This window comes from Laetiporus sulphureus (genome assembly GCF_001632365.1).
Source record: "Laetiporus sulphureus 93-53 unplaced genomic scaffold LAESUscaffold_40, whole genome shotgun sequence".
Classification (NCBI taxonomy): Eukaryota; Fungi; Basidiomycota; class Agaricomycetes; order Polyporales; family Laetiporaceae; genus Laetiporus; species Laetiporus sulphureus.
The window spans coordinates 346170-364085 of NW_024468549.1; the positions used below are offsets into that span (position 1 = coordinate 346170).

At 54.8% G+C, this 17916-nt stretch overlaps 9 protein-coding genes across 9 annotated transcripts; 4 read left to right on the top strand and 5 right to left on the bottom strand.

The window, feature by feature from the left end:
- Nucleotides 1-1102: 1102 nt before the first annotated feature.
- On the bottom strand, nucleotides 1103-3316 carry LAESUDRAFT_659910 (cytochrome P450 monooxygenase; the record flags this gene model as incomplete). The annotated part of the gene is made up of 13 exons (XM_040904834.1): nucleotides 1103-1193; nucleotides 1247-1390; nucleotides 1461-1574; nucleotides 1625-1706; nucleotides 1756-1778; nucleotides 1834-2000; nucleotides 2055-2068; nucleotides 2124-2244; nucleotides 2300-2415; nucleotides 2472-2620; nucleotides 2676-2867; nucleotides 2918-3050; nucleotides 3112-3316. The coding sequence occupies 13 exons, from the start codon at nucleotides 3314-3316 to the stop codon at nucleotides 1103-1105; spliced, it is 1551 nt and encodes a 516-aa protein (XP_040761193.1).
- An 826-nt stretch (nucleotides 3317-4142) lies between these two features.
- On the bottom strand, nucleotides 4143-7282 carry LAESUDRAFT_751679 (protein required for actin cytoskeleton organization and cell cycle progression). The gene is made up of 8 exons (XM_040911679.1): nucleotides 7075-7282; nucleotides 6870-7024; nucleotides 6512-6817; nucleotides 6327-6459; nucleotides 6173-6271; nucleotides 5478-6119; nucleotides 5110-5424; nucleotides 4143-5055 (listed from the first exon to the last, which is right to left on the bottom strand). The coding sequence occupies exons 1-8, from the start codon at nucleotides 7261-7263 to the stop codon at nucleotides 4603-4605; spliced, it is 2292 nt and encodes a 763-aa protein (XP_040761194.1). The 5' UTR covers nucleotides 7264-7282; the 3' UTR covers nucleotides 4143-4602.
- Nucleotides 7283-7444: 162 nt separating this feature from the next.
- On the bottom strand, nucleotides 7445-8815 carry LAESUDRAFT_704804 (uncharacterized protein). The gene is made up of 5 exons (XM_040906561.1): nucleotides 8341-8815; nucleotides 8204-8284; nucleotides 8019-8150; nucleotides 7596-7966; nucleotides 7445-7535 (listed from the first exon to the last, which is right to left on the bottom strand). Exons 1-4 carry the CDS (start codon nucleotides 8629-8631, stop codon nucleotides 7730-7732), a joined length of 741 nt encoding a protein of 246 aa, XP_040761195.1. The 5' UTR covers nucleotides 8632-8815; the 3' UTR covers nucleotides 7445-7535; nucleotides 7596-7729.
- On the top strand, nucleotides 8740-10523 carry LAESUDRAFT_369992 (phosphoglycerate kinase). The gene is made up of 7 exons (XM_040902204.1): nucleotides 8740-8960; nucleotides 9011-9056; nucleotides 9106-9632; nucleotides 9681-9746; nucleotides 9800-10056; nucleotides 10113-10317; nucleotides 10377-10523. The coding sequence occupies exons 1-7, from the start codon at nucleotides 8847-8849 to the stop codon at nucleotides 10410-10412; spliced, it is 1251 nt and encodes a 416-aa protein (XP_040761196.1). The 5' UTR covers nucleotides 8740-8846; the 3' UTR covers nucleotides 10413-10523.
- Nucleotides 10524-10702: 179 nt separating this feature from the next.
- LAESUDRAFT_738306 (DUF1000-domain-containing protein) lies at nucleotides 10703-11471 on the bottom strand (the record flags this gene model as incomplete). Its single annotated transcript, XM_040910879.1, has 5 exons — nucleotides 10703-10745; nucleotides 10807-10883; nucleotides 10950-11171; nucleotides 11236-11394; nucleotides 11454-11471. The coding sequence occupies 5 exons, from the start codon at nucleotides 11469-11471 to the stop codon at nucleotides 10703-10705; spliced, it is 519 nt and encodes a 172-aa protein (XP_040761197.1).
- Nucleotides 11472-11660: 189 nt separating this feature from the next.
- LAESUDRAFT_659853 (HCP-like protein) lies at nucleotides 11661-12949 on the bottom strand (the record flags this gene model as incomplete). The annotated part of the gene is made up of 2 exons (XM_040904831.1): nucleotides 11661-11779; nucleotides 11842-12949. The coding sequence occupies 2 exons, from the start codon at nucleotides 12947-12949 to the stop codon at nucleotides 11661-11663; spliced, it is 1227 nt and encodes a 408-aa protein (XP_040761198.1).
- Nucleotides 12950-14628: 1679 nt separating this feature from the next.
- LAESUDRAFT_370036 (uncharacterized protein) lies at nucleotides 14629-15536 on the top strand. The gene is made up of 2 exons (XM_040902205.1): nucleotides 14629-15185; nucleotides 15244-15536. The coding sequence occupies exons 1-2, from the start codon at nucleotides 14727-14729 to the stop codon at nucleotides 15247-15249; spliced, it is 465 nt and encodes a 154-aa protein (XP_040761199.1). The 5' UTR covers nucleotides 14629-14726; the 3' UTR covers nucleotides 15250-15536.
- On the top strand, nucleotides 15004-16503 carry LAESUDRAFT_370161 (uncharacterized protein). The gene is made up of 4 exons (XM_040902206.1): nucleotides 15004-15185; nucleotides 15244-15655; nucleotides 15812-16163; nucleotides 16206-16503. Exons 2-4 carry the CDS (start codon nucleotides 15325-15327, stop codon nucleotides 16408-16410), a joined length of 888 nt encoding a protein of 295 aa, XP_040761200.1. The 5' UTR covers nucleotides 15004-15185; nucleotides 15244-15324; the 3' UTR covers nucleotides 16411-16503.
- LAESUDRAFT_762032 (uncharacterized protein) lies at nucleotides 16391-17015 on the top strand (the record flags this gene model as incomplete). Its single annotated transcript, XM_040913015.1, has 3 exons — nucleotides 16391-16728; nucleotides 16794-16840; nucleotides 16894-17015. 3 exons carry the CDS (start codon nucleotides 16391-16393, stop codon nucleotides 17013-17015), a joined length of 507 nt encoding a protein of 168 aa, XP_040761201.1.
- Nucleotides 17016-17916: the final 901 nt, after the last annotated feature.

Genomic DNA, 17916 nt, shown 5'->3' on the forward strand with positions numbered 1-17916 from the left:
TTTGCTACCTCGTTCGACAGACATGCAACAGCACAAGTGGTCCTCCATGCTGTCCGTTCGTTGAGCATCGATTCCGACGTGACCGACAGGAATGACGTTTGAGTGAGCAAGGTCAAGTTCAATGCAACTCTCGTCTGGGTGGCTTCTTCTCTGGATGATCACTAGTGAAGACTTACACTCGCGCTCGTAAGATTCATCTCGGGTTCGGTATGCAAGGTTGTGGACAACGCCGCCCATTATCACGGTACCATGCTCACGTCGACTACGTCGGATATGCTCTGGGACGTATTGCATTCAGAGGAGATATGTTTCACCTCAGATCCGATTCCCGAACAATGTACGTTCATTCTACTTGCGCACAAGAAGGACACAATAGAAACGAAGGACGTAGCGTTCGTCCGCTCGGCAGTGCGGAGCCTGTAAAACTTCACCCGCTCGGTATGTAGATAACGACAAGTTCATGCACGCGTTCTGCATTCGGGCTAGAGTATGGCATCGGCGACCGGGTATCTTTGAGTCAATAGAAATGCGTTTCCATATGCCGTTCATCTGTGCAAGATCTTAGTATATCGTGTCACCGGCTGATGCAGTACGTACGATAAAGCGTCTGGTTTCCATAAAGTGCGAGTGAGATGACCTGGACAAAAAGAGCGTGTCGGATGAGGACAGATGGGACACCAGCCTCTTCTGGCCGAGAGCAGCATCACTGCGAGTACGAAGCTTTACCAAGTCTTCGTATCAGAAGACATGCGGCCAAACGGCATGCATTCACCTTTTTCAAACTTCGCCGAGTTGTTCATATATCATCAATGAAGGAATCAGGACCTGATGAAATCCCATTGGAGAAACGACTTCACGAGTGAGTTACAGAATACTTCATCACAGCTGCCACGAGTATCCTCCCTAGCGAAGAGACGACTGCTAGTCTTACAGGCAAAGAACCGGAACAATGTCGGGAATAGTGTCAGCGGAAGAACAGATAACATTTGGAGGTCGCAAACCATTCGGCTTCTCGAAGTGAACTCTTTTACATCGAGAAATGCTTGTTCGCACCCTGGGCTGAGAAGCCGAAAAGAAAGGGGGCCGGGCTAGAAGACGATTTTCAAACGCTGAGCCCCTCGCTCATTTGGGCGATCAGAGAGCGAACTTTGTCGGTCCTTGGTTTGATGGTGCATTGAAAATCAACAGGATGGCTGTCGGAGCATCAATGCCCATCAAGGCGATGATGTACTCGGTTACACGATACCTTGTGAATCCGGACGTGAAGGCTCGCCGAGGAACGACATCCAGTCCTTTATTGTCTTGAACCTTGATGATATCGAATGCCGCTACGATGTTTGCAATGGCAAGCCATACGCTTCTGTCCGCGATGTATCGGCCAGGACAAATGCTGAGCCATATTCTATCAGTTACTACTGCTATTTCTTTTGCATCACTTGCCTTAGCAATGGGAGACTTACCGGCGTCCAAAGCCAAATACGAACTTCCACGGATTGACGACACCGTCCTCCTCGAAACGTTCAGGGCGGAAGGTATCCGGCTCAGGATACATTGTCGGATCCCGCGAGATTGCCCTGAGTCATAAGGCAATGCTTCGCTAGTACAATTGTCGACGTCCACTTACCAGATGTTTGGAATGATCGTGGACCCTGCCATGATATCGTATCCACGATAACTGTCCCTGGAGATCGACTTGTGCGGTAGACCTATGTGGATTAAGCTTGCATATCGGCAGCACCAAATGAAGCCGCTCACCTAAAGGAACGACAGTGTGCCAACTGACAACGAAGTCCGTTCAGCAAGCAGAGTCCGTGAGGATGTAAACTTACGCACCGGTACGTTTCCTTGATCAGGCATTCTATATAGGGAAGCGAGGGACGGTCATCGAATTCTGGAAGACGCTCTTTCCCAACAATTCGGTCAATTTCTGCCTGGGCCTTTTTGTATACGGCGGGGTTCAGAACCATCGCGAGCAGAAACACTTCCAGCGATGCAGCCGTCTAGATAGAAGCATTGAGTTTTGTGGGGAACACAACAACAACGGAAACAACTACCGTATCAACAGCAGCTGTCAAGGAACAGCTCAGAACCTGCGATGTATGAGGCTTCAGGGGGATACCAACCTCCATATAGAACACCGGTGACCCCTTTGATGTCTTCGTCGTCCTGTTTCGTGAGCGGCCTCTCACTGGATACTTCCTGGAGGAGATTTGATGCGAAGGATGGTGAGGCAGTCCCAGAAGCCTGAGGTGATTGGTCAGATCAACTTTTAGCTTTCCCACCACATCAGAATGATTACCATCGCTTGTTTAACCATTGCGAACGGAGCATCTAGCATCTCGCTCACCAGTTTGCTAGCATTGATGGCTCGCCGCTTCATAGAGCCTCCTGGAAGCCGAGAGGGCCAGTATTTCACTGTCGGCACGATCATTCTGACGAACGTTCTCCAAACATCAAACATAATCACTCACAGGCAGGTAAGAGATCAAGTAATGTCCCTCCAGGACTCCCATGAGTCGTCACTTCTATCAATGCCCTCTCCGCCATGCGGACGTATTCGTCATCATCACTTTTGACGGTGTGCCCGTACGCTATTTCTACAATGGTGGCGGCGGCGAACCTCGGGCTCAAAGTCAGTAGTCTGCCATCCCGGTGAAGCACGGAACATGCGGTACCTTCTGAACTGAGCGGAATAACGCTCCGGGGCGGCCAACAACCCTGCTAGTAGGACGAATACCTCCCTTTGCTGCACAGGCCGATAACGAAACAGCGCTGCCTTATCTTGAAATGCATTCTGCATCCACTTTCGATGCCTCCGAAAGTGCGTATCCGTAGACATAAGTGTGAAGATGGCTTTCCAGCCCATCCTGTTGTATTTATCAGCACGCCGAATAGCACCCCTTTTCACTGAGCTGACAGCTCGCCCATGTAGACGAAACGCGGCCTGTCAGAGTAATTTGCACTCCTCCTTTCCATCAGATCCTGCGCTGCCTCCAGAGAATTTATCACCAAGGCAGGGGTGCGGAAGAACCATGCGTAGACGAGGTCACCTTGGGCATGACGCGAGATCAGTACTGGTTGTATGTGCGTTCACGATTTTAACACATCTACCGTATTGTGCACCCCACTGGGCGAACGTTTTCTCCTGAAAGTCGTGGGGTAACCGGAGGATGTTCCCAAGCAGAGGTAAGGGACGCGGACCAGGAGGCAACTTAACGTGACGAGTGGCGTAGAACATACGACTGCATAGCAGCTGCAGCGAGAAAATAAGGATGATGGTCGCGATAGATGCAGCAGATGAGAAATCGACTGGCATTGTGTCTTGTCCGGCGCGAGGATGGAGTGCTGCGTCCATGTTGCCTTTATAGACACTGCGAGTAGCAGATAGGCAAACCCTCCACCGGCGGTGCCGACTGAGCGAATTCTATCGTAGCGAGCGGCAGAAGACGAAGTGCAACTGTGGAAGTCTTGAAAGCATCCATACAAATCACAATCTGTCGATCCACCTTCTCGCACTTCTAAGGTAAGGGACTGACCTGCTGACTAGCGATAGCATCACAGGGTCCAGATGAGGTGACACTACCACAATCGTTCTGCAATTCATTGTGGAGGTACCGCGGAATAGAAGTGCGATAGGCTACCTTCAGAGATCTATTAAGTATGCAATGAGTACCTGCGCGTGATCCAATAGCAGGATAGAATTCAGTTACGCATCAGCTTCGGGCACATGATTGCAAATTTTCACCGTGCTAGTCCATTCGTGATTGAATGTGCGATAAGTTCATTTGATTTGGCACAGATCGCCGGGCTATAACAGTGGAAAGTAGCTCCATGGTCTTGTAACACTTCGGGCAGTTCATTCATACTAACTGACAAGCACTGGTTACTGTGCTTAAAAAAACCTACTACATCTATACAGAATTCGGTTGATAAGGTGATGATTGAAGCTCGAGCTGCAGTCGGTGCGAGTTGACAAGTCCAACAGCGCTCAGCCACAAGAACCGTTAAACTCCGCGAGCGCTTATGGAGCCAAGAGCCGATTTGTCGATCAGTCACTAGTGCCGCTGGCTGGCAGCACAGATCTATATGCATTAAGAGGTCCGAGGATGATTCACTTCGCCTTCTTCTCCTAAGAGCAAAGTCTCTACGCTACGGCAAGACACCATCCAGATGTCGAGAGGAACGTCCAGATAGACTTCGATGATAAGGAGTTTTGGGGACGGGTCCTTGAAGTTAACGTTGATCTATCATACACTTTCGTGGAGCGAATCTCTGTGCCTTTGTGTTTGTTATATATGCCGTCCGTCAGCGGGTGTTAAACCAGCCATAATGGAGAAGGTTGAAAACGACCCTGCGATGAACAATGACGGTTCCGTTACATGCTCCTTACGAGAAAGTGTGTTTTTCCAAACAACTGTGCAATGAAATCGCAATTCGAAACTGAGTACCGCTTTAGTCCCGGACCGTGTCTGTGACGCTGGCGACTGAAAGTTTTGAGCCCATGATGCAATGGACAAGCAAACCCATCGTAGGCAGAGCCACTTCTGGCAGACAAGACTGCACAATCACAGCACATACGGATCAAGTGCAAGCCTCTACCCATCAATGATGCGCCTTCTTCGCTCGCTCGATATGCGCCCTCAGCTTCTGCTGCTTCTCCCTCAACGAGGCCTTCTTTTTATTCTTGACTGCGCCACTCGCGAGTATCATCATGATCGGCTTGTTCCTCGCCTTCTCTCTGTTCGTCGAGCTGCTCGGCGCAGCCTTGTTCTTCTTGCCCTTGAGCGAGCCGAACTTCTCGCGACCCTCTCTGCCTTTTTCGATCGACGCTATGCGCTCAGCATAATCTGCCTTTGCCTTCTTGCGCGGACCGACGATGTCATCTTCTGAGATGAAGGTGTTCTCTGGGTTGCCGGATTGAGCGAGGGCTTTTTTATTGGCCTCTAGGGTTGCCAGTTTCCGCTTGGTAGTAGAGCCTCCGCCACGCTCGACAGCTTTAGAGGCCGCCTGTAGACGCAGGTCGTTGAGCAGGGCAAAGTCGGCCGGTGTGAGGATCTGCGAAGACGATGTTGAGTTCGAGGGTGAACATCGATTAAAGGTATACGTTACCTTCGTCGTCGCTAACGACGAGACACGGGCAGCTGTGCTGTCGTCCACAGGCGCTGGCGTCTCAACTTGCTTATCGCCCTGAGCGTCGCCCCTATCCTTCTCTTTCTTCTGGTCTCCTTCATCTTCACTATCGCTAACGTCCAAATTATCTTCTCCATCCGACTCAACGGCTATCCATCCTCCTGAATCATCGGAATCTTCCGAAGAGTCCGACTCAATATCCCAGCCTTTCCAAGCAGCCTCATCATCCTCTTCTTCATCTCCCGAGGCTGCACCGTCTTCTTCCCGCAGCTTCTCCAGGTGATCTTCCAACAGCTAAGAGCCCCATCTAGCGCCATTGATTCTTGCAGGACGAACAAAACACTCACTACAAGACCCTCGATATCCACCGCTGCATCAGTACTGTGGCCGAAAGGCAGCGGCTGGATCCCGCCCGCTATGCCCATACTGGCCTCCTTACCCCGCTGTCTCCGCTTGAGCATCCCAGGATTGACATCACGAAACAGTTGCAACAGCCCCCTCGCAGCGGCCGTAACCGCCTTATCCCTGCTCTTCCGATACTCCACCAAATCGCCCAGCAGATCCTCCTCCATCGCCCACGGTTGTCTCCTGCACACCTCGCGAATGGCATTCAGGCCCGCCGCGATGACCTCACTGCCCACGCCGGGATGCACGAATTCCTGCGCGAGCTTGCGCACGACGGGCGTAAGCGCATCGGGCGGCGTGAGGTCATGCACGGACTGCGCGAGCGCGACCAGGATCGCTGGAATGCGCAGCTGGTGGTAGGTGAGGTACTTCATGATGTAGGTGTAGAAGCCGAGCACGCAGAGCTTGTGAGAACCCATGACGCGCGAGAGGAGCTGCATCATGAGAATTTTGTGGTCGAGCGAGAAGCGCTTGTCATAACGATTGAGATTATCATACAGCTTCTCACCGAATGTCTGAGGGTCGTTCAGCAGTTGGATAGCAGGGAAATTAGGCGTGGATGATTCCGCCTTCTTCTTTCGATTCTATAGAAACAATAGGGTGAATTCGTTGTTGGATGTCCGTAGGAACGACGTACAGATTTGATAGATTTGATTGTCTTTCGAATCTTCTTGTCACCGCTCCTCGTCTTTTTGTTCACCTCTCTGCGATGTTGTAGTGCCTTTACATCAGGCTCCTAGAGAATCGATCAGCGTCAACGTGAAACCGTCAGCAGCAGAAACGGCGCATACATCTTCTGATTCGTCATCGCTATCCTCCTTCTCCTCGTCACTACCCAGGAAGAAGTGCAACGAAGCACTCTGAACCTTCACGACAGGATGAAAACATCCCAATGCAAGTATCGACACCGTCTTGGTATCATTCCTAATCGCATCAGCTCAACAACCACGTACACACCTCAAGACGGGTTACTCACCAAATACCCTTCCTCCACAGCTCCTTCGTCAGCACGATAGCCCACATCGCCTCTCCGCCATTCTGCGGCGTACCATGAGCAGAGGCGCCTGCAGCCGCACGGAGCTTCCCCTTGTCGCCGACGACCTCCTGGTCCATCCCACGCTCGATCATCCCGAACAGCATCGCCTGCACGGCACGATTGAGCTTGTGGTTCTTCGTGCGAAGATTGGCGGTGCGGATGTCGGAGAGAATGGTGCGCCTGATAAAGGCACGGAGGGATGAGGAGGTCGTCCGCGGGAGGAGAGGGAAGAGAGTTTTGAGCAGGCTATATGCGCGAAATGAGCTGGAAAGAGAATGGCACGCGGAGAAATGCATACATAATGGACGTAACGACATCCTTGTTCCGCAACATAACCAGATTCTGGACGAGAGACTTGCGCATGTCTAAGGAGAGCGTGCCATAGTTCTCGAGCAGCATGGTCGACAAGTGCGATGGGAACTCCGCCGTCTCCTTGGGATAGCACAGTGCTACCTATCCCTATATCTCAGCCGGACACACGCCTCAAGCCTCAGATGACGAACCTGGGCAATGAATGTAACTAGCTCCCTGAAATGCTGAGCCTGTTCATCGGGATTGATCTGGAATATTTGCCGGATGCTGTTGTAGTGGTTCCATTGCTGCAAGAACTCTTCTTTATATGCAGCAGGGTCTCTCTTGATCAAGTTCTGCAGCTGAGGCAGATTGGACGTGAGTAGCACTCCCCGGCCCATAATGTAAATTGGAAGTGAGTAGCAACGGCTTCAGCCACACTGAAGTTTTTGTAACAGTTGCCAAAACTGGGTCAGGAACGAAGCTTTTGGACAACACAGACAAATACATCGTTGATCTTAGTTTGTGGCAGCCAATCACGTAATGGCAAATAAGTGGCTGATGGCAACTCCTCTGTACATAATTTTAACCGGCACGCATAGATTCTGTTCAGAGCGAATACTTTTACAATAGCAGAGAAGCGCTGTACACGAACGCGGAGGACAGACAGCAACTGATAGCAAGAAATGATGTCAAAGCACAGAACACGACGTAAATAAGGAGCAACACTGACATGAAAATCCCTCGCATCAAGTCCATAAACACGAGAGGTTGCGGTATGATAGCATCGGCAGGAGCAACTTGGTATACGTTCTGCAGGATGCCATAGGGAATTCAGTTTATAGCAATAGCATCGTTCGCCAAGAATCATGAGGCGGCAGTAGTCTCTGCAGCGGGCGGTGTAGTCGCCTGCTCGGCAGCCTCTGCCTGGAATGCAGGGGGAACTCCACCGTGCCCATGCCCACGACCACGGCCAGAGCCTCCGCGGAATCCACCGCGGATGCCAATGGATGCACGGGGTGCACCGTTCATTTCTTGGTCGGGACTCCGGGTCTTGTTCCATTCACGGCCTTGCTTGCCGGAATCCCATTCTCTGCTTTGTATCTGATCAGAAAGTTAGTTTGTTGGCGAACTTTGCCTTTGCAAAAGAATGCACCTTCTCCAACTTTCTGCGAGCGTTCTGCTCGCGGGTGCGATCAATGTTTTCCTGCACCTTCTTCGTCTTGGTGGCCTTGATACGCTCGGCCTCCTGCGTTTTGCGAAAGGCTTCCTCATCTTTTTGGACATCCTAATGTATCGTTTATAATGAGAAGATAAGGGTAAATATCTTGATAGATGTACCATCCGCCTCTGTTTGATCTTCTCATTCTGTTCCTTTATCCGGACCATCTTTTGTGCCAGCTCATCTTCACTCATTTTCTCCTTATCACTTCATCAGTTCATCAATCCAATACTCAGACCACCGTCAAAGCACATACTCGCTGAGCGCCACCAGTCTTGACACGATCAGGATTGACATATGGCTTCTTCCTACCCTCGCCTCTCTTGCCCTCAGTCGTGGGCGACGTGGGGGCCTGCTGTTCCGGAGCCTCTGCCTCATAGGTTTCTTCGGCCACTTTGAGAGCCTCTTCGTGTTCCGCAGATGGTGGCGCCTGTTCCTCCTCGGCTGGCTCGCTCGAGCTAGGATGTTCCGGCTCATCGTTTATTTTGAGTGCATCGAGGTCGAGGCCCAGGGAGTTGTTGTTCGTAGCGTCAGCAGGTGCCTCCATGATGAATGTGCGGCAAGGAGGAAGCACGAAGCACGTTCGAGCATCTCAGCGGTCGAGCGTCGAGGCACGAAGCAAGTCGCGACGCGCCTACGCCGAGCTGAGATCGCGGGCAGATGTCGTCGTCAGCGTGATCTCATAACATCGATAGTCTATATAACTCCGCTGCTCTGCTCTCCCTCCCCTCATCGCCCTCTCTCTCCTCGCCATCGCCCATCATGTCCATCTCCAACAAGCTCTCCATCACCGACCTCGACCTCAAGGGTAAGCGCGTCCTCATACGCGTCGACTTCAACGTCCCGATGCAGGATGGCAAGGTCACCAACCCAGCCGTATGTTTGCCCCTCTCCTGCTGCGGGCACGTCATCTGACAGTATCGCAGCGTATCGTCGCAGCTCTCCCGACGATCAAGTATGCACTGGACAACGGTATGTAATGCGCTCTCCTGATGATAATGCAGGTCTGATGTGCCTGCAGGAGCATCCAAGGTCATCCTGATGTCCCATCTCGGCCGCCCGAATGGCCAGGTGATCGCCAAGTACTCCCTCGAGCCCGTGTCTAAGGAGCTCGAGAAGCAGATCGGCAAGCCTGTCATCTTCGTGCACGAGTCCGTCGGTCCCGCGGTCGAGAAGGCCGTGAACGACGCCGCACCGGGTTCGATCATCCTCCTCGAGAATTTGCGGTTCCACATCGAAGAGGAGGGCTCTGCAAAGGACAAGGAGGGCAAGAAGACCAAGGCCGCCCCGGCCAAGGTGAATGAGTTCCGTGAGGGCCTCACGCGTCTCGGCGACGTGTACGTGAATGACGCATTCGGAACTGCCCACCGCCCACACTCGAGTATGGTCGGTGTGAAGTTGTCGCAGCGTGCTGCGGGCTTCCTCATGAAGAAGGAGCTCGACTACTTCGCAAAGGCACTTGAGCACCCTGAGCGCCCCTTCTTGGCTATCCTTGGCGGGGCAAAGGTCTCTGATAAGATCCAGTTGATTGAGAACATGCTCGATAAGGTAAGCAGTAAGGTAACAATGAATGAGAGCGTAACTCAGTCGCAATAGGTCGACTCTCTCATCATCTGTGGTGGTATGGCCTTCACTTTCAAGAAGAAGCTGGAGAAAGTATCGGTGCGTGCCTTCATCTCAGATCTCTGTGCGCTGGTACTTAACGGGACTCATAGATCGGTAATTCGCTCTTCGACGAGGCCGGTGCAGAGAAGGTCGCCGCACTTATTGAGAAGGCCAAGACGCGCAAGGTCAAGGTCGTCCTTCCCGTAGACTATATCACCGGAGACAAGTTTGATAAGGACGCAAAGACCGGCGTCGCAGACGACGCGAGCGGCATTCCCGACGGCTGGATCGGCCTTGACGCGGGCCCGAACAGTCGTGCGCTCTTCAGAACGACCGTCTTGGAGGCGAAGACCATTCTTTGGAACGGGTCAGTCTGAATTTTCTATGCACCTGCTGCTGTTTGCTGAGATGCGCTGTCTGCAGTCCCCCCGGCGTGTTCGAGTTCCCGGCGTTCGCAGAGGGCTCGAAGGCGTTGCTCGACGCGACGATCGAGGCCGCACAGAAGGGCGCGACCGTCATTGTCGGCGGTGGAGATACTGCAACGGTCGTTGCCCAGTACGGTGCCGAGGATAAAATCAGCCATGTCAGTACCGGCGGAGGCGCTAGTCTCGAGCTGCTTGAGGGCAAGGTACGTGTGAAGCTATGACGTTGTGCTCTCTTTTGAGTCTGATGGATATCTGTTTGGAGACCCTCCCCGGTGTTGCAGAGTTGAGTGAGAAATAGCAATCAGTACATGGTAGGGCTAGCAAATATTGAAGAAGATACTATCGCGCGATGTATGCTACGTGAAAGAAGCAAAAAGAAGAGTTGTAAATAGGCGAAGAATATAGAGACAATACCCTGGCGCCAAGTTTGCGTGACCTGAAATGAAAAAATTTGTTCCGATGTGCACAGCGTAGAGTTTTGAGCAGTTTATTGTGTCACAAAGCTGGAGACCTCAGCTTGATGCTGTACAAATACACTTGCTTTGATAAGTGCACGACAATAGTCCATGAAAGAGGCCTGCTATACGATCATTCTTCTACTTTCTTGAGACCACTCAAGTCTCTAGTTCCTCTAAGAACAGTGTATAAGCTACTTTGATACCATGGAGAAAAAACGTCGAAAGAGTACGCACGTAACAGGGAACCCATAGACATCGATCGCGTCAATCCGCGTCTGATCCTCGTCGGCTTGATTCGACTCGACGAAAATCTACATCGCGCGTATGTCGAAGTCAACTCACAGATATGAAGAGACGATCCCGAGGAAGGGACGTACGTGGAGGCTGTTCACGGCCTGAAAGCGAACGTATCGCAAAGGAACGCGCCTGCCTTCCGTCACCTGCTCCCCCGTCAGCTCAAACTCCTGCGCAGGCTCGCTATCCTCCACGTCGTCGAACCCAATCGTCAGTCTGTTGAGGAAGAGCTTGATCTTGCGCGGCGCCTGCGCCACATTCGACGTCTGAATGACGATCGAGCGTATGCGTACGGGCTGGTTGAACTGTACCGGGGCGCACTTAATGAGCGCTGCTATATGCGCGTGTTCCGTGTATGAGAGGACGCACTGTGACGTTCAAGAAGAGCTGCTCGTCCACGTCGCTGAGGAGGTACGAGCTGGACGAGTTCTTTGTCTTCGAAGAGACGATGGACTTGAGCGTGTGCTCGCCCTCCTCGTTCAGGCAGGTCAGCTGCTGGAGGTCGAGATGCTCAAGCAAGGACGTCTGCTTCCATCGGTCAAGACATGGCACGGACGCAGCTGAGAAGGAAAAGAGGCGTTGCTCACTTCACTTTCTTCCGACATTGCGATGCGAGTGGGTGGCAATTAAGAGCAGTACAAGTATCGAGATTAGATAAGATCAATACAGTGTGGGGCGGGAGATAACAGAACGGACAACGGGGAGCGAACGAAAACACGAGAGGGGACACAAATCCGGCGACGGCACACGCAGTCTCACTCGAATATACGAAGACGAAAGGCAGCAGAAATTCCTCAGACGATTACACACTCATCCTTGGCCTCCTGGCGGGTCGGCCGTGCCGTATTCATCCGCTTGTTGCCGGTGCGCTTCATCTCCGTCAAGCGTTGCATGGCTCGTTTGTTGTTTTGAGCTGGGCACCATTTAAAAATTGTGAGTTACGCGTCAGACGCATATATGAAGAAAAGTGCATACCAGCTGCTCGCATGTACCACCGCTTCGAAAACTCGATGTCCTGCTTGATGCCAATTCCCACCTCGGCATAGTACCCAACAGCATACTCGGCCTTGCTCAGGCCCTTATTCGCCGCCCTCCGTGCCCACAAGTACGCCTCCGAGTCGCTCTGCTTCAGCACCCCCTCGCTACCCGTGAGGTACCACCCGCTCAGCGCCAGCTCCGCCTCCGAGTGACCCTTCTCCGCCGCCTTCGTATACCAAGCGATCGACCGCCGCGGGTCGACGGGGCACGTCAGGCTGCCATATTCATAGCACTGCCCGAGCTTGTACTGCGAATGAGTGTACCCGAGGTGCCCCGCGCGCGTATACAGCTCCTTCGCATACGCCGGGTCGTACGGCACCACTTTATTGTTCGGCGACTCAAACAGCATCGCGAGCTCATGCAGCGCATGCGGGTTCTCCTCGTCCGCCTGCTCTGCCGCGCGCTTCAGCCAATTCACCGCGTCGCGCGGATTCTCCTGCTCCCCGAGCGATCCGCGCAAGAGGATGCAGCCGAGCTTGTACATCGCGGCCGTGTCACCCAGCGAGGCGGCCTTGCGGTAGAACGCGAGAGCCCGCCGCGGCTCTTTCCTCGTACCAGCACCGATCTCGTTGCACACTGCGACACGGTAGCATGCGGCCGCATGGTTCTGCTTCGCCGCCTGCAGGTACAGGTGGTACGCCCGTTCGTGGTCGACTGGCAGCCCGAGCATACCGGTGCCATGGCAGTTGGCTAAGAAGAATTGGGCCTCGTCGTAACCGTTGCCCTGAGTAGCCAGACGTCGCATCACTTTCAAGGACTCTGCAATGAGCGTATCACGATATCTCTTGACGCTTTTCTGATCCTTCGCGTCCTTGCCGAACTTCTTCGCAGCCTCGATCAGGTACTTCGCGTACAAGAAGTGCGCTTCTGGATCTGGATCGTCCTTGATTCTGTGGCGGTACTCGTCAATGTACTCCTTCGTGAACGGAGGCGCGCTGAGATCGATCGCCTTGGACTTCTGTGTGCGAGGAGCGAAGGACGCTGTCGTGCCTGACCGTTGCAGCGACGGGCGGGCCCGGAACTCGACCTCTTCTTCGGTCGACATGGATGAAGGAGCAATGGACGGCGCCCGTCCAAGCGACGCCTGCGAAGATCCGGAATAGATAGAGGGAGTGCCAGACTGGTATGGACCTGCGCCAAGGTATGAGCCTGGCATATTAGGGGGTATCTGAGGAGGTCCGTTGTTAGAGTAATACTGCTGTGGTGGCAACTGTGAATATTGATCGGACGATTGCGTGGGAGCTTCGGGAAGGTACTGAGCAGGTCCTTCTTGAGGAGACCCAGCCGGTGGGTACTGATCAGGCAATTCAGCTGGAGGCGCACCAGGAGGGAATTGGCCTGGCATTTGGGACTGAGGAGCATCGGGAGGATATGGGCCAGGTGCCTGAGACGGGGAAGGTCCTGCAGCGTACTGACCAGGGGCTAGAGGTAGCGATGGTCCCAAACCATACTGACTAGGAGCTTGTGATGGTGGATATTGGCCATATCCCTGAGGTGGAGGCCCTGGAGGGTACTGTCCAGGACCTTGTTGTGGAGGGGGTTCAGGGTAATACTGACCAAGGCCTTGTGGCGGGGGAGGTCCAGGTGGATATCGCCCAGGAGCCTGTTGAGGAGGAGGGCCGCCAGCATAGTTCATGGATGCTTGACGTGGAGGAGGCCCGCGGACATACGCCCCAGGAGGGAGTGCACCACCTGGCGGCGGGCCCATCCCAAGGAGGTTGGAGGCCGCTGCGTACATGCTATTGTAATTCTGTCCGGGAGGAGCGCCCTGCGTGGCATACCCTGGGTGCTGATTTTCCCAACCCTGCTGTGATGGATATCCGCGCGGAGGCGCATAGCCTCCCTGTCCATCCTGCATCATATACCCGTTTGGAGGATGCTGGAACGACGAGTCGTCATGCGAGTGCAGGCTCGTCCCGTCCGTCTCCACCGACCCGTCGTAAGCCATAGACTCGTACTCGCTGTAAATGCTATTCCACGCGCTCCCACTTCCCCCGCTGCCCACCGAGTGCACGGAGCTCACGTCGGCCGCGCCTGTCGGACGCGTCGGGTCGGTCGGGCGACCGGGAGGCATGCGCCTCATCACTTGCTCGTGTGCGGTTGTCATGTTGGGCATGGTCGCCATGCGGTGGGGGGACATGGACGCGGCAGGGTGCGGAGACATGGACGTGGCAGAGCGTGCGGACATTGACGTACCTGCGCGTGGGATGGGGTCTCCGTGGTTCATGACCATCCGCCCGGTCGGGTCGCTTATCCGCATGTTGTTGAGCGCACCCAGCACGTCTGTCTCCTCGTACGCCGGCGGCGGCACTGAGGGAATATCCTCGTTTTCTCCGTTCAGTTGGGACTGCGAAGGAAGCGAAGGCACGGAATAGTTTTGATGGCGCATGAGAGTGTTCGCTAGAACGGAGGATACAGGCCATCGCGCCAGAAGGACAGTCAGGCAATCGTCGCCACGCTAAGAGAATGCAGATGCAGCTCACGGTTTTCGGGTTGCTGGGGCTCTGCAAAGTGGCCAGCATTGTCTTGAGTATGGTAGCGATGGATGGGCGGTGCCGCCATGCCCTGGCGACGTGCATGGCGAACGTCGGTGTGAAGAGGAGGGTATTCTTGCGAGTCGGCCATACCTACGCACCGCTGCGAGCGATGTGCGCGACGGGCTGGTGGGAGTTGAGGAAGAAAGCGAATGGAAGAGAGATAGGAATCGCTTCAGTTGATCACGCCAGCTCAGACACGACAGACGGACGGATCGCGAGGATCATTAATTATACTTTGCTGCGCAGAAAGTTCATCTCACACAGTCCGGCAACGACAAGACAGATATGTATGCAATAAGGATACCATCAATTCATGTACTAGTAGCGTCCACACTACTCGAGACAGCGCTTGCATCGTCAGGCGCGGCTGCAACATCCACTTTCTCCACCTCCGTCTGCACGTCCGATGCAGCCCTAGTGTCCGGCGCAGAGACATCTGCAGAGACTGTAACCGACTCGGTGACGTCCGTGTTGTCTGTGTTCGCCGTGGGCTTCTCGACCTTGGCCGGATCGCCCGGGGGAGAAGGTTCACACCGACCTCTACCTTTGCAGCGACTGCAGGCGAGAGAGTGGCAGACGGATCGCCACTCCACACCCAGTCCTCCAGTATCCTCTCCACCCTCTCCGTCGAGGGTCCCACGGGCGTCTCCCAACCTCACCTGTCGTCCATGCGCGCACTCCCCGCCTCGCTCGCGTTCGCGCTGCCCGCCCTCTCGCTTCAAGCTCGGACGTTCAGAGAGCTCGGTGCGTTGCGTCTTTCTTTTACTCATTATGCCTATAGCCTGTCTGACTGCGAAGCCAGTCCTAGTCAATGTTCCTCACGGCCTCTTGCTGTACAACGCGGTCGGTCACTCGCAGGCTGGGCTGTGCATGAGACAGCGAGATGCGGGGGATGTACATGTCGGAGAGCACAGTGGCGGATTTCGTACGTCGCTTCACATCCGTGTGTGCTCAACGCACGCGCGCGCAGACCTGTAGCAGACATCCATCCTCACCCAACTCCCCCGCGCCTGCCTCTCATCACGACGTCACAATCGCACCCTTTAGCCCTGAGCTCACTGTGCCCCCGGTGCTCGTGGACGTCGCCTGTTTATTCATGGTCGGACGCTCTTCCCCGCACTGCAGCGGAATTGGACGATGCAAGACATCACGGGCTGAGGACGGAGCATGCATAGGACAGCGGAGCGTGTGGATTATTGGAGATGGCAGTCTTCGTACGTCGTTTCTTACCTCTAACCTCCGCGTACGCTGAACACATGGATCTGCCCGCGCTTGCACGTCCGCGGCAGACATTCACCCTCACCCGATTCCTCCGCGCCGTTCCTCCTTTCGCCTGTCTCTCACCGCAACACCATAATCACACCCTTTAGCCGGCTTCAGCGCCCGCGGCCCTCATCGACGCCGTCTCCTTAGCCATCGTCGGACGCTCTCCCCGACGCTGCACCGGAAACCGGCGATGGAATATATCACGGGCTACAGGGCTCGCAGCCGAACGATAACTGTACGCACGCTGCCGAAATCGTGCGCGTACTTCAAGCTGCAGATCCGGGGCTGGCGTTCTTCGCGGTCCACAAATGACCATCCGCGGTGCCCCGAGTCGGTCGCTCGACGGTCAGCGCTATCACCGAGGATAACAGCGCACAGGCCAGCCCTTTCCCGGAGACTCGAGTGGATCGGAGTGGGCGTGCCAGCGAGTGGTCGTATGCAACGTCTCGCAGCGAGGTGAGTGTTCCGTTCGTTCTCATTCTCACTTTATTCGCTCAGAGTACACCAACCAGGGCTTATGAACGGACGCGCCACGGCATACGCCTTGGCTTTTAGCACACCGCAACCGCATGCCGTAGCCAGCGAGCACACCATGCCCGCAGCGTCCGTGGACGTCATGCGCACAGACGCGACCTACCTCTACTCTCAAAACCGAGTCTGGGCTGCGACGCTAGCGAAGCACGATGGGTTCCGGCGCTCATAGCCGTGTGATACCCGCATGCGCGCCGTGTGCACGCGAACCTCGCGAATCCAAAGTCGAGTCGTCTCCCGGTGCCGCGACGGTTCTTGGAGGCCCAGAAACGACCATCGCGGTGCGCAATGCGTATCGTTTGACGTTCGGTACGTTGTCGAACAGAAGAGCGCACGGGGCCAGGCTCCCGGGAGAATCCTATCCATCGCGGCGTCTCGTCGAGGTGAGTGCCCGTTCGTTCGCGCACGTCGCGCACACTAGGGAGCGCGTCGGTGCGGCGTTCGCGGACGTCATGCGCACGGACGCGACCTGCGTCCATTCTCGGGTCTCGTAGGCGAGTCCGGGCTGCAACACTAGCAGAGGACAATGGGCACCGCGGATTCTGGCGCTCACAGCCCGCATGCGAACCATGACCAGGTCATCTCCGCTTATCGCGACGGTTGTTCGCGGTCCAGAAGAGACCTATCGCGGTGCGCTGCGTTGATCATTCGACAGTCAGCACGTCATCGAAAGAAGATCACGCACAGGGCCAGGCTTCCTGGAGGAACATCGATCCGTACACGGCCCCTCACATCAAGTTGAATGCCCCCCGTTTCGTGTACGCGCTTCGCGTCTAGTAGAAGAGGCGACCGGCAAGGCTGATGGACGGACGCGTTGCGGCATGGGGAGGGACATTCGCCTCGATCGCTCGCATGCTCGGCAGCAATCACGTACCGAGCCCAATTAAGCATACCACGGTCGCGGCGCGGCGTTCGTGGATGTCGTGTGCACGAGCGCGACCTGTATTTCCTCTCGTCCGCGAGTTCGGACTGTGGTGCTGGCATCGAATAATATGGGCACCGCGATTTCAGACACTCACAAGCCGTACGGCACGCTGCGCGTCCGCCGCCGAATCATGTGTGCGCGAATGTCGAGTCAGGACTGTGCCATACTTTGGGCACTGCAATGGTTCTTCAAGGCCCAGAAAGGGCCTATCGCGGTGTGCTGCGCTGATCGCTCGTACAGCGGGCGCATCGATGAAAAGACTCGGAAGAGTTCACAGGGCGAGGCTTCCGGAAGAATCTCAAATTGTGCGTTCGTGCATTCTCACGTCGAGGTGGGTGAACCGTTCGTGAACGCACGTCGTTTTTGCTAGGCAGAGCGACCGTTGGGCCTCCTAGACAGAGGTGTCCCAGCGTGGTGTAGAAGGCATCCGCATCGGTCGAAAAAAAATGCATTTGCATACCGAGCTGAAGTAGGCACACCGTGCCCGCGGTGCGGCATTTGTGGATGTCGTGGGCATGAGCGCGACCTGCATCCGGTCTTATAGGTGATCCGGGTTGCGACACTAACGGAGCACGATGGGTATGACGGGTGCCGGTACTCACAGCAAAATGACGACTGCCTGCGCGGGAATCGTTCGACCCGTGTACATGCGAACTCGTGCATCGCGAATGAGCAGTATTCGGTGCCGCGATGGTTCTTCGAGGTCCAGGAAAGATCTACCGCGGTGTGCGCTGATCGCCCAATAGTTGGTGC